The following is a 17030-nucleotide window of genomic DNA, read 5'->3' on the forward strand; positions in this document are numbered from 1 at the left end:
TCTCAACCCGGCCTCCTCGCTGGGCTGGCTGCTCCATCTCTGCCTGGTTGACCCCAACCTCAGCTCCGCTGCCAGGCCCAGCTCAGCCCCACCTGTCCCTGGGCTCTTCTCCAAGCACTCCAACCCGTATTCCTCCCCGTGCAGTTCAACGTCCTCCCCATCCGTGTCCAAAGGCTGCCTTTGACCAGATACGAAGCTTCTCTCTGGTTTCCCAAGACCAGTGATGCCAGGACCTCAGTGCTGCTTGACCTCTCTTTACAGGCATGGCACTCACCCTGTGTCTTCTAGTGAAAGCCTGGCCGCAGTCCACGCACCTGTGCAGACGGTGGGGATGCCTGCAGAAAGACACCTGGTGACCACAACCCCATGCTGGTTACTTGCACCAGCCCAGCAGGGGCACACGTGGGAGCTTTCATTAGCCTGATGGTCAGGGACAAGGGCCTTCCGATGAAAAGATCAAGTGGAAGCTCTTCATAAATACATACAGGCTTATGCTCATGCCTTACTAAGCAGTGAAGATAACTGAGTATGTGTCTGAAGGCTTCACAGTCCTGAAACACATCTCTGTGTTTCTGGGTGTCGGTGTCAACGTGCTGGGGAGGCTGTGTTCAGACTTGGCAAAGACCTGCAGGGGAGTCCCTCGCTGTGAAGGTGGGGGTCCCGCAGCTGACGCACAGCCCTGCTGATGGGCACGTTAGTGGGACCTCGTGATGGATGGCCTCCCTGCTTCTCCTCCTCCCAGGCCCCTTCCTTCTGACTTGCCCACCATCAGGGTTTGCCCCAGCAATGAGAGTCAGAGCAGTTTTAAATCAGGTCCTGGCTCCCAGAAATACTAAGCTGTTGGCTCTAGAAAAGCTCTTCCTACAGGGGCGGCACAGCATTTTTCTGAGCTGAAAGCACCTGCATTTATAGGTCAGAGAGGACAGCAATCAGGAACCTGGGGGGTTTGGGGGTGGCAGTGGGCTGTCGGGGGGAGTCCTTACCCCATCCAATCAGGAGATAGGCCACAAGGCGCCGGCTGGGGGAGAAGATGGCCACCAGGAGAGTGTGGAGGTACAGCCCCTCCACCAGGAGCCAGTAGAAGTTGGCCATGATGCAGTACTGGAAGAAGACCAGGCTCAGCTTGCAGCCCACCTGGATGCCACAGACAGAGTGAGAGAGCACACTGCGTTTGGATGAGGACTTTCGGGGCGGGCAGCCGGCTCCAGGTCCCAACGCGAGCCCGTGCTGCACGAGGCACGTGGCCACCCAACACAGAGGTGCCGCCTGGAGGTGTGTGCCTGTTCAGGTGAGGCCCTGGAACTCGCTGGAGGGTAGCATGGGGCCCAGGCAGATGCACAGTGTCCCTGAGGGTGACATGTAACTTTGAGAGTGACCATGTGGGGCCTGGCACGCTTGGCTGACCTCCCTCTCCTTCCTCCTGACCCCCCTCCTCCCTGCATCCCCCTCCTCCCTGCATCCCCCTCTCCTCCTGCATCCTCCTCTCCTCCCTGCATCCGCTCTCCTCCCTGCATCCTCATCCACCCTGCATCCCCTCTCCTCCTGCATCCCCCCTCCTCCCTGCATCCTCCTCTCCTCCCTGCATCCCCCTCCTCCCTGCATCCCCGTCTCCTCCCTGCATCCTCATCCACCCTGCATCCCCCTCTCCTCCCTGCATCCTCCTCTCCTCCCTGCATCCCCCTCTCCTCCTGCATCCTCCTCTCCTCCCTGCATCCCCCTCCTCCCTGCATCCTCCTCTCCTCCCTGCATCCTCCTCTCCTCCTGCATCCCCCTCCTCCCTGCATCCTCCTCTCCTCCCTGCATCCCCCTCCTCCCTGCATCCTCCTCTCCTCCCTGCATCCCCTCTCCTCGCTGCATCCTTACCCTCCACTCACTTCCACTTTTTCTCCTCTGTTCTTCCTCACTGTGCACTCTTAACAAGAGATGGAAAAATAAAGGAATAAACAAGAAACCCACCAAATACATTATTTCCCCAGGAGTTTTGAAAGGGAAAAATTATGTATTACATAAAGTAAATGCATTTTTAATCTCTCAGACCTTCATATAAGTAAACATATCAGGTATTTCCACGTCATGAGCAAACATGAAATTGAGGCTTTCAATCACTAAGCTTATATAAGTGAGCTGAAAACAAGAACAGTACTTTCACTTCTATCCTTCTTCTGTATCTTTGCAGCCGCCTTCCCTAATATGTGTACGTGGATGATGGGTGGATGTACTTCCATATATGTGGACACACTCATACACGTGTATGGGGTGGACAGAGTTGCAGGCAATGCACGGCAGCCTCTCAGCTGGCTCCCCGGGGTCATGAGGCGCTTGGACTCACAGCGGCTCCATCCTCTCCAGGACGCTCCAGCCCCTGACCTCGCACCAGGTCTCTCTTGCCTAAGTGGAGTGTGGTTCCGTCTCTTTCTAAGGTGGTTACGGTTTACTGATGCTGAGGGCGGGGAGGGGGTCTGCATGTGGAGGCGGCCCACTGGACATCGGGGCTGGGCCGCCGTAAGTGGAAAGACGCACGTGACAACACTGCTGTGGAGACAGGAGAAGCGACCCAAGACCTCGTTGGGACAGTGACAGAGGCGCGTGCTGGGTGTCGAGGAGGGAAGAGCTCCACACCCACGGGTGGAGGGAACCTGTGGTGAGCCCTGCTGGCCGGCGCAGAGGGCACGTCCTGCACACGCAGCATCCGTAGCACCCGTGGCATCTCTGCCTTTGGAAAGCTGTCTAGCACTATCTGTCGCAGTGTAAACACATGTGCCCTTTGGTCCCTCCAGTCTCTCTCCAGACCCACCTGACCGAGGTGAGAGCACTGGTGCACGAAGATACACGTACACTGACGCTTGTGGGGACAGAAGATACAAAAACAGGGTGTCGTGCAGATTACGTCACACCTGCACGGTAGATTCAAAGCAGACCCTGAGACACCGCTAGACTCAGAGGATTTCCAGGATATCCTGTTGGAGGAGGAAAGAGGACACAGCGTGTTTAAGATGATTCCAATTCCATTTTCTTGATAAAATGTTTAAAATGCCATGTCTGCATTTCTTTCCTGTTGCTCATCCACCATCAACACACTCTGAGGACAGGAGGTTTTGGGGGTTGACGGGCTGTCGGCTGACCTCGTCTTCTTTGGCGTGGAGAGGCCGACGGCCATGCGGCCGGGACAGCGCCCCACACAGACCCCAGCAGGGTCTCAGCCAGCCCCGTCCCCTGTCTCAGAGCCTCCGTCACTGCACACGGCCAGATGTCCAGGGGGCCGATCTCCACTGTCCGTGGGGGTCCTGACGGTCAGCTTCAGGTGGCCCTCTGGGCGCTCATTTTCTCTAGACTGGAGCACGGTTTCCACAGGTTTAGATCAAACCCAGACCAACAAGTGCAGAGAACGAGGTGCCCACACATGTGCGGGCTGGCCTAGGTGGGGACGGAGGCAGGGGTTCTGTCTCCTGGCCCATGTTTTGATCCAATAAAGACACTGGCTTCTTTGAGGCCCAACTCCTTGAAAAGGACGAGAAAACAGCACCTACCACGAGGGTTGTCAAAGGCAAAATCAGGTGTCACAGCTGGAGATACGTGTCCTCTCAGGCTCTACGGGGCCAGACGGCATTTCCCTAGAGTGCTGGGAAGACTTACAGCATCTTCAGGTGCTGGCTAAGAGCAAGTCAACAGGATATTTTGTTTAAACATGTGAAGATGACAGCTGCAGGGCTGGGGATATGGGCCTTGGTGCCTCTGTGGGTCTCATGCCTGGAGCCCTCAGTGCGCAGTGAGTGGCAGAGGCGATGGCGTGGTGATGTCCACGTGTGCAGTTTCACTCGTCCTGTGTCCACAGCTGCTCCACACTTGAGGACATGGGCTCCCCCAGCACCATGCAAAGCCCCTTCCTTTGGAGCCGTCTTTCCAGGGACGGAGCCAAACTCGTGATGGGACAGAGTCTGAAGGGTGTGTGTGTGCCTGGGTCTGTGCGCCTGTGTCTCTGTGTGAGCGTACGCATGCCTGTGCGTTTCTGCGTGCCTGTGCACCTCTGTGTGCATGTGTTCTGCGTGTGTGTGCACTTGTGCACCTGTGAGTGTTGATGGGCTCTTCTCACTTCCCCTTCTCCTGCCCCCTCTGCCATTCTGGCCCGGGCTGTGGGCCTACATGGCAGCTCAGTGGGCCCAGGACCCTCTGCAATGTGCAGACCCCCAGCCCAGCCTCCAGCCCTTGTCTCTGGCTCTCCGCCTCCCCCCGACCCACCCGGGACAGCAAGCAGCTGGTCAGCATTCAGCTTTGGGCCGGGTGCATCCCTGTTCAGATGCGTCAGCCTCACTGCAGAGCCCAGGGCCTCCTAGCTTACCCCTAGGCAGGTGGGACTCAGGGCAGGGACACCCAGGTCCCCGTTGCTGCCCGTCCCTCAGCCAGATCCTCCGTCTACACAGCAGGAGAAAGCTGAGAGCACCGCTCCAGGGCCTGCTGTCTGTGGGCCCGTCAGGGTCACTACGTCCTTTAATGAAGAGCTAAGTACGGAGCGCTGCTTCGAGCAGAGCTTTGAGACACAGAGACGGGACCGAAGGCTCCTCAGCGGGAGGACAGCCAGGCACCCCTGCTCCAGGCCTGCGGGTGCACCCCCAGCTGTGCAGCGGAGGCTCGATCTAGGCACGAGAGCCCAGGGGCCGCACTTCCACCTGCGGCTGGGACTGGCCAGGTGGCGGATCTTGTTGCTAATTTCTTTGTTATATTCAGTCCACATGCCTCCTGGTCAAGATTATCCCAGGAGTATATTGGTATTTATTGCACCTGCAGACCTAAGAAGCAGCTGAAGATCTTCGGTGTGATAAAGGCTTTACTATGTTAAAACGACATTGACTCAAATCTGCTCAGTCCAGAGCAAGGGTGCCAGCACATGAATCCATCCGCTTGGGAGGCGGGTGGAGAACAGCATTCCGGCTAGTGTGGAAGAGCTGTGACCAGGACTAGGGTGCCGTGTAGAACCCAGGTGGAGGGTGCGACTGGGTGTCGGAAGACTGGGTAGAAGGACTTGATCTCAGAGGAGCTCAATATAAACGCACTAAACTCAACTATGCCTTAAAGGCCCACTGATGTCCACCACAAGCCAAGCCTGCACTGCAGAAACTAACAGTTAAGGTGATTCATCCTCTTGCAAAGAGCTGGGCCCGCGGGTCACGGGCGCGCACTGCGCTCCCAGCAGGTGCTGCGGGGACGCACTCATCGCGCAGGTGATTTCCACCCAGCAGTCAGGGGAAGCATCTACTGCTCAGAATCCCGGACGTGTGCGGAGAAAACGGCGTCGTGCGTGCCCACCCGTGCCAGGAACATCCGGCTCGAGCTGCCGCTGGTGCTTCGGGGCAGCGGCCTCTTGGGAGGCCGGCTCTGCCTGGGGTCAGCACTCCGGCCGTGACCTCCCACCGGGCAGTGCCCACGTGCCCACCTTGTGTCTCTGGCCACCGTGGGCCTGCTCCGAGCTCAGGCCCGCTCCCGCGCCCTGACGGGGACCACCGGCTCTGGGACTTCTTCCCGATGCCAAGTGGGGTTGGAGTAAAGGGATGGGCGGTGGGGAGGGAGTTCGGTGGAGCTGGAGTTCACACAGGCACCTGCCCCCCATGAGAGGACCCCGCCCACAGGGACAGCCTTACCCAGGAGGACGGCTGGTCGGGGCAGTGCAGAGTCCCTGAGCTGGAGTACAGAACGTCGTCCTTGACCAACACCGAGATGGCCCGCAGGATGAAGGAGAGGAACAGGTTCAGGTGGATGTAGTTCCTGGTGCAATGCAGCTTCCTGCGGAGGGGGGAGGCGGTGGTGGGAGGGGAGAGGGGAGTAGAATGGCGGGGAGAGGGTGATGGGGGAGAGGGGGAGGCATGGATGGGGACAGAAGGGAATTGGAGGGGAATTGGAGGGGGATGGGAAGGGGGAGGAAATAGATAATCAAACACTGATTTGGGGCACACTTTCATAGTTGCCTGTGTGGCTTTAATCTTAAGGCTTCTTTTTTATGGAAGTTAATCATTTATTTAACTATTCCTTATTGTATATTTAAGATGTTTACAGCTTTGCATTATGATAAATATTTTTGTGCATAAACCTTTTCCCTTATTTCTGACTTAGCACCTTAGATCAGAGTCCTAGAAACAGGAGTTCAGCATAAAAGTATAAAGCAAAGCCGTGCTCAGTCGAGCCTGCGGTGGCATGCCCCCACTTCACAGATGTGCAGACCACCCATCTTTGCAGCAAATTTCCGGTAAGACCCACATCAAAGGACCTGTCTCTGAACTTAACTTTATGTGATATTTTGCTTCTCTAAAAAATGCTCAGAACATTTTGTTTATAGTTATTTTACAACACTTAAATTCTGCTTTGGAGAAGACTTAATTGGATACTTGCTTTAACTCTGACTTTTAATTGTCTGGAGTCTTTAAGAAACAAGCTGTCCCACACAGATGCACTTCCAACATTGTTAATCATTAACTCTTTAGGGTTAAGTAAAGTTTACAATTTTTGAAGAACATTAAAAAATGTATACTAAAATAGACTTCCACCTGTGGCTACGAAGGGAAGCTTATCTGACTTCCCTCCCACTAGGGGGTCAATGTGATTTAAAAAATTATCTACTTGGAGAGCAGCGGAAGCAGCTAGGACTCGAAGGACAGGGTGCTGGTGAGGAGGGAGGCACTGGGGCTCTTTGGGCACCCACCTCCTCTTGTCTCCTGGGCTGTTGGTTAACCTATGTCTCAGGGCACAGCAGCCAGTTAGAGAACAGGGGCCCAGAGCTTGTAACATCGTCACTGGACGGAATGGACAACAAAGGAAGTTAAGGGCTTTCAAGTTAACAGACTCCAGGAGCAATGATTCTGGAGAAAAGGAAAACACAGAGAGCCCAAAATTCAGCACGCAGTTATCTACTGAGGTTTTCCTTTCCTTTTTCCATTTCCTAAGGTGTTCATGTGTTGGATGAGTAGAAAGATTCCCAGGCCTTCATCTGAAACCCCTAAAAGGCTATGACGTAGGAATAATGACAAAAAAGCCTTCACAGAGCCTGAAATACAGCCTCAAGTCAACTCAATCCCTGCCTGGCTCAGGCTGGTCTGCCCATGTTGCTAGAAAAATTAAATCCTCTCTGTAGTAAGAGATCATCTAAAGTCTCTACAATTTAATTATATGTAATTTCAGTAAATTAATAAGTATGCTATAAACAGTACCAAGTGATCAAATACAGTTAAAAAGGAAAAAACAAAAACAAAAATAAACAGAGAACAGAAGGAGATCCAGACGCTGGCATTTTAAGACATGGACTGTAAAATTACTCTGATTAATATAGCCAAGAAAATTGGTGAAGATATGGAGAACCTTATTAGAGGATGGAATTAATTGTAAAAATCAGATGGAAAATTGAAAACTTAAAAAAAAAACCCTGAAATTAAGAATTAAATAGCTGGGTCTAACATTAGAGTAGACACTGTAAATCAGAGTATTATAAGTTGGAAAATAGATCAGTAGAATATGTCTAGACGAAAATAGAGAGAAACAAAATAATGTAAAATATAAAGAAATAGGAAATGATGAAAATGTTAAACATACTTGAAAATGGAGCTTCAGAAGGAGAGGAGAGAGGATAAAGTAGAAGCAATGTTTGAAGAGATACCAGCCAAGAATTTTTGAAATTGATAAATAACAGATTAAAGAAATTCCACTAACTCCAAGAAGGAGGATTACAAAGAAAACCACACTAGAGCCCATGATAGTATAACTGCTAAAAACCAAAGACAAAGAAAAAAGTCTTCAAAGCACCCAGAGAAAGACTCATCCTTCAGTGGAATAATGGTGAGACCGGCAGCTGACTTTTTCAAAAGAACTAATGATGCACATCTTTAATGTGAGGAAAGAAAACAACTGCCCACAAAAAATGCAATACTATCAAGAACATCCTCAGACATGAAGGCAGGGCTTCCCTGGTGGCGCAGCGGTCGGGAGTTTGCCTGCCGACGCAGGGGACGCGGGTTCGTGCCCTGGTCTGGGAAGATCCCACATGCCGTGGAGCGGCCGGGCCCGGAGCCTGTGCTCCGCGACGAGAGAGGCCACAGCAGTGAGAGGCCCGCGTACAGCAAAAAAAAAAAAAAGGCAAAATTAAGATGATCTCAGGCAATCAAAAATCATGAGAATTCACTCCTGGGAGGCCTGTGCCGAAGGAAACACTAAAAGGAGATCTTCAGGCAGGAGGAAAGTGATCCTGGATGGAAACATGAAAATTGAAGGAGGAATGAAGAGCACCAGGACAGACAGACAGGCAAATGAAAATAAACGCTGACTTCCAGACAACAACCGTAATCATGCCTTGTGGTACTTATAAAATGCTATGAAGTCTTGAGTTGACTGGGAAGCAGTAAAAATAGTAACTGGAGGTTAACACCTATGAGACAAGGATGCATGTTGTTAATATGGGGTGAAAACCAGAAGAATAATAGAATATATAACTAACAATCTGAAAGGGGAAAATTGGAATAATAAAAATACTTGACAATTTAAAAAGAAACACGAAGTGAGTGCAGGAGCAATGAAGCAGCTGAGACAATTGAAAGCAAAGAGATAGAAGACGGATTAAAACTCCAAGTTGTCAGTAACTAGTCTAAATGTGAGTGTAAAATACTGTATGTAAAAATAAAAATAGACTGGAAATAAAAAGCAAATCTCAATTAAATGGAGCTTGTAAAAAAAATAAATGGAGCTTGTAAAACACTCAAATTAAATATAAAACAGGGAAGTTCAAAGTAAAAGCACAGAAAATATATCTTGCAAATATCAAATAAAGAAAGCTAATATAACTACATTAATATAAGAGGAGATTTTTTAAAATCAAGGGACATTACTAAACATGGACAGTTTAATAGGAAAATAAAACATTAAATGGGTATGCCCCTAATAACATAACCTTAAAATATATAAAGCAAACAGTGAAAGAAATAAAAGAAGAAATAGACAAGTCCACAATTATAGTTGGAAATTTAAATACATGTCTGTCAGTAACTGATAGAACAAGTAGTTAAAACAAACAGTAAAATTTAGAATATTTAAATAACATGATCATCAAAATTATGTAAATGACATATGTAGCATACAAACCAATAACTGTGGAAATTATATTGTCTTCAAATGAAAATGAAACTTTTACTAAAATAGACCACATTCTGAGTCATAAATCAAGTCTCAACAAATTGTAGAGGATTTAATTCATGTGGTATGCTCTCTGATTACCATGAATCAAGCCAGATTACCATGAATTAAGCCACAATCCAACTTGTTACTAATTTTCTATTCAGCTTAGAAATTAATCTATAGTTTTCTGTAGCCTATGAGTTAAAAAATAATTTAAAAAAAGAGTTTAGAAAAATTAGAACTCAATGATAATGGAAAACACATATTTAAATGTAAAAGATGGAACTAAAGCAGGTCTGAGAGGGAAATGCGTAGGTATAAATAAACGCATTTTAAACAAAGGAAGGCTGAACATACACCTAACTTAAGCTAAAAAAAGCTGCCACATAGAAGCCAGAGAACACAGAGGGAAGGAACCAATAAAGATAAGCGCACAAGCCAGTCAATTAATGAATAAGCATACAGGGGAGAAAATTAAAGTCCAAAGTTGGTTCTTGGAAAACACTGATAAAACTGATAAAGCTTTATACAGTAAGATTCATCAAGATACAAAGAAGGAAAATAAAAATGACCAATACCAGGAATGAGAAAGGAGATATAAGTATAGCTTTTACATACGTGAAAAATATAATAAGAGATATAGAAATGTAGGTGAAATGAATAGATTCCTTGAAAAATACAACTTATAACTAACATAGGAGAAACAGAGAATCTGAATTGTCATATGTCTGTTTTAAAAACTTGAACCTTAAAAGAAAACCTTCCCACATGACAGCTCTCTGCCCAGATGGCTTCACTGGTGAATTCCACAAATGCTACGGAAGAAATAGCACCTTATCTAACCCACATCATTCCACAGGATAGGAAAGGGGGCACTTTATTATTCACCTATGGACAAACACAACTGTCATATCAAAGCCTATCTTACGAGAAAGGAAAATTATATCAAATTCATGACTGTAGACACAAAAATCCTCAACAAGACACTCGTAAACTAAACCCAGTTATATAGTAAAAGGATAATATATCACAACCAACTAGGGTTAATTTTAGGAACGAAAGGTAGATTTAATATCAGAAAATCTACCTATGTATTTTTTCACATTAAATGAACAAATGATAAAAACCATCTGCTCGTCTCAATATACGCAGAAAAATCATCATAAATTCAGCATCCATTTGTGATTAAAAACTCAGAAAACTGGGAATTGAAAGGAATGCTCTTAATCTGGTAAAGAGTATCTTCAAAGTATCTGCAGCAAACGTCACGCTTACAAGTGAAATATTGAGAACTTTCACTCTGAGCTCAGAAATAAGAAAAGGTGGTCCTCTATCATCACTTCTATTCATACTGTGCTTCACAAAAACTTGAGCTGCATATAAGAAGAATCCAGATGAGTTTACAGAATAATTATAAAATTCATAAATACGTTTGGCAAGTCTGCTGAAGCAAGATCAATATATCAATGTCAATTCCTTTTCTAAACATTATGTGTACACAAATATATACGACAGCATAAACAAATACCTCAGCATGACTATCAAAAGACGTCCATGATGTTTACTCAGAGAACCACAGAATATTATTGAAAGAAATTAAGAAGGCCCAAACCAATGGAAGGATCTACTATAATCACTGGTTGGATGATTAAAAACTGTAAAGATGTCCAGTCTATCCAAGCTGATCTACAGATTCAATGCAATCCAAAATGAAATCCCAGGAGAGTTTTTTTAATGGCTACTGACAAGCTGATTAAAACAATTCACATGTAAGTGCAGATGACCAACCTCTTCCTAGTGAGAAAGAAGAGCTGACAGATTTACACTGCTGGAAGTCAGGGCTTATTACAAAGGCACAGCAATGACAGCAATGTAAAAACGGCACGTGATAGATAAAGAGGGAAATAGGACAGAGCAGGGCATCCAGTCCCTTGATACACAGTCACAAAGATGCCTTTGCAACGCACTGGCACAGGTGGGCTTTCCAGGTAATGGTCCTGGAGAAACTGAATACAGAGAAAGCGAATGACCTTAACCCCTACCTCACACCATACACAAAAATAAATCACCAGTGGATCATAAACCTGTACATGAGAAGTTAAAATAATAAAAATTTCTAGATGATAACAAAGAAGAACATGCCAGAGATATTTTAAACAGGCCCAGGAAGCTCTGACTATCAAGACAGATGGTCAATAGGCTTCATTAAAATGAAGAACTTTCGCTGATCAAAAGACTCATTAGGGGGGTGTAAAGTCGAACCACAGTGCTAGAGATAAAATCTGTGATACCCATATCTGACGAAAGGCTGCTCTCACAGGACTCCTAAAAATTAACTTAAAAAAAGACAGACAGCTGAATAGAAAAATGAGCAAACACTTGAAATGGTCCTGCAGGAAAAAAGTTTCCAAACACATGATATCATTATTCACCAGGGAAATGCACATTAAAAACACAATTCTATATTACTATAGACAATGGGGGGGGGAGGTGGAGTGGAAAGCGTCTCCGCAAGGCAGGTGGGCACGTGCAGTACCTGGAGGGACTACACCTGTGCATGGCCTACGACAGGAGAGACATATGAACGTAAAGTAAACATGAATATAAATATAAGTGTGCACACACACACGCACATCTGAAGAACTGTGTACGCGCGTGCAGGAGAGAACTCACAAGAATGTCCACAGCAGCCCTGCTTGTGGTCGCCCCAAACCGAGAGGCACCCACGTCTCCGTGGACACTGAACAAAGAAATGAGTTGTGTTATCTTCAAACAGCAATAAAAAAGAACAGGATAACTGCACGCAACAATTCGGAAGAACCTCCCTGCAAAACGCTGAACTGGGGAGACTGGGGCGTTCCTTCTGTAAGATCCTAAAATAGGCAAAAGCAGTGCGTGGTGTCAGAACTCTGAATAGCGGTCACCTTCTGGGAAGTGGGTGGTGACGGACACGCAGCGGCCTGGAGATCGGCTCCTGGTGCTAACCGTGCTGGATGGCGACCTGGGCGCTGTGCTCCCTGGGGACAAGCACCACGCTGCATGTGGAGCCCTGCCCACGTCCCTGCATGCACACTTCACTCAGAAAAGTCCATTTCTGTGTATTCAGCGTGACCCCAGACCTCGGTAATGACGACATTAAATACGACACAGGAGCAGTTCTGAAGCTCAGTGACCCTGCGCTGTGGTCCGACGGCTGCAGGCTCGACGCTGCCTCGGCCTCGTGTGCTCCTCGTGCTGGGAGCTCTCATCTCTCCAAACCCTTTTCTTTCTTTTCTTCTTTTCTCCACTCCTCTTCCCTTTCCCTCTCCCCATGTCTCTCCACTGAGCGGGGCTGGGGTTTGTTGCTGTCCCCCAGGTGAGCACAGCCCCCCCAGGTCAGCAAGCTGTCCAAACGAGTCACGTTGCCGGGTCTCTCAGCGACGCCTTCACCACACATTTAAAGTTTCACTTCCAGGTACTGATCTAACGGATGACGGATGTAACTGAAAGTGTGTCTCCAGATGAGCCAGGCTGGAATCCGCCCCCCGATGGTGGCATGAATGGACTCCCGAAGGCGAACGGGGTGAAGGTGGTGGTGGATCGGGGCCCTGCGCTCATCCGCTCAGCAGCCTGGGACACATGGCACCTCCGAGGCCTCCTCCTCTAACTGGTAAAGCTGGGACGTGAGAGCACTTACCTGGTGGAGGTGTCGTAAGGACCCAATTAACAAGCCCCTATGAAATGCATGGCACAGCGTGTTAGCAATTACTGCTGCTATTCCCGGGCCTGTGAGGACCGGGGCTGCCTCGTCAGTGCCTGGACCACAGGCCACACTCGAGGATGCCAGCAACAGTGACCGCCCATGACTCCCACACAGAACCAGGCCCCGCGTTTGATACCCAAGTCTGCATGCCCTTTGGGAAAGAAAGAGATGAAGAAATGAGATGTTCCATTTCTCCACTGTAAAGTAAGAACCTAAGTGTCCATGACAAATGAATGGATAAAGAAGATGTGGCACATATATACAATGGAATATTACTCAGCCATAAAAAGGAACGAAATTGAGTTGTTTGTAGTGAGGTGGATGGACCTAGAGTCTGTCATACAGAGTGAAGTAAGGCAGAAAGAAAAATACCATATGCTAACACACATATATGGAATCTAAAAAAAAAAAAAGTTCTGAAGAACTCAGGGGCAGGACAGGAATAAAGACACAGACCTAGAGAATGGACTTGAGGATGCGGGGAGGGGTAAGGGTAAGCTGGGATGAAGTGAGAGCGTGGCATGGACATATATACACTACCAAATGTAAAATAGATAGCTAGTGGGAAGCAGCCGCATAGCACAGGGAGATCAGCTTGATGCTTTGTGACCACCTAGATGGGTGGGAGGGAGACGCAAGAGGGAGGGGATATGGGGATATATGTCTACGTATAGCTGATTCACTTTGTTTTACAGCAGAAACTAACACAACATTGTAAAGCAATTATACTCCAATTAAGATGTTAAAAAAAAAAGAACATGGTTGCTTGATGCTTTCGTAGCTTATGGGCTATATTTTGGAGAATAAATGTTCGATGACTGCAAAGAATTCCGTTTCCTGGGTGTAATCACCATGACAATGGAGCGTGTTATTTTTATAACATGGATTTTAGAATTAACTCAGTCTCTCAGCTCTCCAGGGAGGTGGCATCAGCAGATGGAAGTGGGAAGGGTGCCTGAGTTGAAGGCAGAGCCTGGGACTGTACTCCATCCCTGGGCTCTGGGCACTTTTTCCTGGGATCATTGCACACTGAACCAGCAGAATGACAGCCAATGCAGACACATCCTTTTTCTAACTAAGAAGTGTCACCTGCAGCTGAAGAATGATGTCCATGTAAAGAAGACCGTGATGTGCATAAAAGCATTGGAGACTCTCTTAATGGATCATGACCGTATTTGCAATAATTCCAGAATGCTGTTGCCGGCTAGTTGTTAAATACATCATGAAGTGCAAACCTGAGGGAAACTGCTGTCAAGAATATGGATTGCTCAACATGGGAGCTCTTCAAAACAAACTGAAAATTTTCTAATTCAAGTTACCCTGTGCTGGCTTACCTCCCTAAATGTTTCCTTTCTTTTTTATATTTAACAATTTCAAGATTTAAAAATGTACAATAAAATGCAGAAGATAGCAGAACAAATATTAATATAATACCAGTGTTTTTTTAAGAACTTTTTTTATCATATAAAATATTATAGGTCTTCCCCACACTTTTCAAAGTGCAGTTCTGGGTTAAAGGCATTGCCTCATTCTTTCTGAGAATTATCAACTACCTCACACAGCCGAGATGCCTGAAACTAGAGGAGCGCCACTTAACGTCTGCTGAGATCTCCGCTACCTGCTCCATCACCTCCACTCAGTCAGTTTTCTTCCAAGTATGGACCTCCTAATGTTCTAAAAACACTCCATTTGTTATATCACTGATTTTATATGAAGACCGGCTAACATTTGAACTATACTTTAGCAAAGGGAAATAAGATATGTGGTGTGTGGGAGGAAAATAAAAGCGGAGTTGGTGTTGCCAAGAGAACCTCCAGATGGAGCCAGAGGCCGCAAGGAAGTGAGGCCACCACGTCTCAGCCAGACGGGATCTGAGCTCTGACCACTCACTGTCCTGACGAGGCGTCCAGAAGGTCTGCACAGTGTTCCAGAAACTCAGGGACATATCAGACCCCACCCCCTGAGCACCTTGTGGCAGCCTGTCCCTTAAGGACAACATTTCCTTCTGCATAAGAGCCAATCCTAGCTCTTGCCAGACAACTTCAACAAGCTGCGGCTCTTGCCTTTACAAGCCCCGACTCCTTCTCTTCCCTGGAACCCTCTCAGCTTCACCTGAGTCTGTGTTTCTCGAATTGCAATTCCTGAGACCCCAAATAATGCTCTCTGTTCTCTACAGATTATTATTATTATTATTTTTGTTGTTGTTGTTGTGTGTGTGTGTGGTACGCGGACCTCCCACTGCTGTGGCCTCTCCCGCTGCGGAGCACAGGCTCCGGACGCACAGGCTCAGCGGCCATGGCTCACGGGCCCAGCCGCTCCGCAGCATGTGGGATCTTCCCGGACCGGGGCACGAACCCGTGTCCCCTGCATCAGCAGGCGGACTCTCAACCACTTGCGCCACCAGGGAAGCCCTACAGATTATTTTTTGACAGGTGATCAAAACCCTGTTGAAATAAGCTGGATATCACCCATTTTACTTAAGGCTATTGATGCTTAAGACACAGATTTAATCCTAAAAACTAGAACCTTTTCCCAGATAGAAGCGTCGACCTCCATCCTTGAACCCTGACCACCAGCCACACAACGTCTGTCATTAACTCCCAGAGACCTAGCACAGACCTAGGAGGGTCCAGGAGCAGGGGAAAAACAGGCGCCGTTCAGAGAGCACCTCCCACATGCCATGTAGGCTCCATCAGCCTCCATGTAGACGCACAGAGAGGTTAAGCAATTTGTCCAAGGTCACACAGCTGCTAAGAGACTGACCCAGGATTTGAACCTGTCCTCATGCTCCTGAACAAATGACAGTGTCTCTTAACACAGCACCCACTGTGAGGCCCAGATGTGGGTGCTTCTGAGTGGGAGGGGAAGGCCAGGGTGCCTCTGTATTTTCAGAGCATTTGCATATTGCTGTTTAGTAAATAACAGTTGAGCTGCATTCTTTTTTTTTTTTTTTTTTTTTTTTTTGCGGTACGCGGTCCTCTCACTGTTGCGGCCTCTCCCATTGCGGAGCACAGGCTTCAGACGCACAGGCTCAGCGGCCATGGCTCAGCGGCCATGGCTCACGGGCCCAGCCGCTCCGCGGCATGTGGGATCTTCCCGGACCGGGGCACGAACCCGTGTCCCCTGCATCGGCAGGCAGACTCCCAACCACCGCGCCACCAGGGAAGCCCCTGAACTGCATTCTTATCCATGGTCAGTACTGTCTCCTCATATGAGCAATGCAGAGGATTTAAATACAAATGTCAACATTAGCATCATATTTCATGCTGGCATTTTCCCAGGGAGTTTGGTTGGCTCGGCACAGAGGAGGGCTTGGAGCTAGTGGTTTCTGCTCTCCTCTGATGGGCCGAGACAGCTTAAATGGATGATTTCCTGTCTCACGTTTCTGGCAGGATTGCGTATTTCTGCCACTTACCTGAAGAGGCAAAGAATTATGCTTCCGGTTGTAAGGGAAATCAGAGAGACACTGTAGCCCAGGGTGTAAATGGCCTTCACCAGAATATAAAACGTGATCTGAAAGAGAAGAAAGTGCATCTGTAAGCTACTGGTGGCTGGCATTGGACAACGGGCTGGGTTCCTGATCTCACCGTGCGTTCCCTTCAGGTCGGGCTATGGGCTGCTGATGCTGGAACACACGAGGCAGCCTTGTCTTGGAGTTCCACCTCCATCCTGAGCCCAAAATGGCACTCTAAACACCAACCTGTTCCCCTATAATTCATTGTGAACAACCTGGGATGGTTTCCATAAAGCAAACCTGCATGGAGGGAGCCGCCTGGGGAAGCAAAGGAAGCAAGGACGTGGGGACCACATTCGGAGGAGGCCTCGAGGCGCCGCCCCGAAGCAGCAGGTTGGACGCGCTCAGCCTTCCGGGTGGGAGAGAGGAAAACCACTGAGCCCGTCTTAACCTCCAGGAGCGAGCAGCCCGCTGAGGTGGGCGCTGGCCCAGCCCTGCGGTCTTCCCCGAGGCCACCCTGCCAGCTCCCGCTAGAACCAAGCGGGTCTGGACCAGGAAGACACCGCCCTACGTAGGGGCTGTCGCCTGCCTCCCGCAGGGTGCGTTCTTCCTCCCCCAGTGAATTCCTGGTGTGATCTGGGTCTTAAGGCAGCGAAGACGGCGGAGCTAAGTGTGAAGAAACAGCAAATC

The 17030-nt window shown here is 48.3% G+C and overlaps 1 protein-coding gene across 2 annotated transcripts in view; it reads right to left on the reverse strand.

Annotated features, from left to right (window-relative positions):
* The window catches only part of VIPR2 (vasoactive intestinal peptide receptor 2), a 68151-nt gene that overhangs the window by 6914 nt on the left and 44207 nt on the right, over window positions 1-17030 (reverse strand). For both annotated transcript variants that reach the window (XM_060021212.1, XM_060021214.1), the window contains 4 exons: window positions 16302-16399; window positions 5634-5775; window positions 984-1134; window positions 275-335 (listed from right to left, as the gene is read on the reverse strand). In XM_060021212.1, coding sequence (XP_059877195.1) covers window positions 275-335; window positions 984-1134; window positions 5634-5775; window positions 16302-16399 — 452 coding nt within the window. The remainder of the gene's footprint in view (window positions 1-274; window positions 336-983; window positions 1135-5633; window positions 5776-16301; window positions 16400-17030) is intronic.

This window comes from Delphinus delphis, chromosome 9 (assembly GCF_949987515.2).
Source record: "Delphinus delphis chromosome 9, mDelDel1.2, whole genome shotgun sequence".
Lineage (NCBI taxonomy): Eukaryota > Metazoa > Chordata > Mammalia > Artiodactyla > Delphinidae > Delphinus > Delphinus delphis.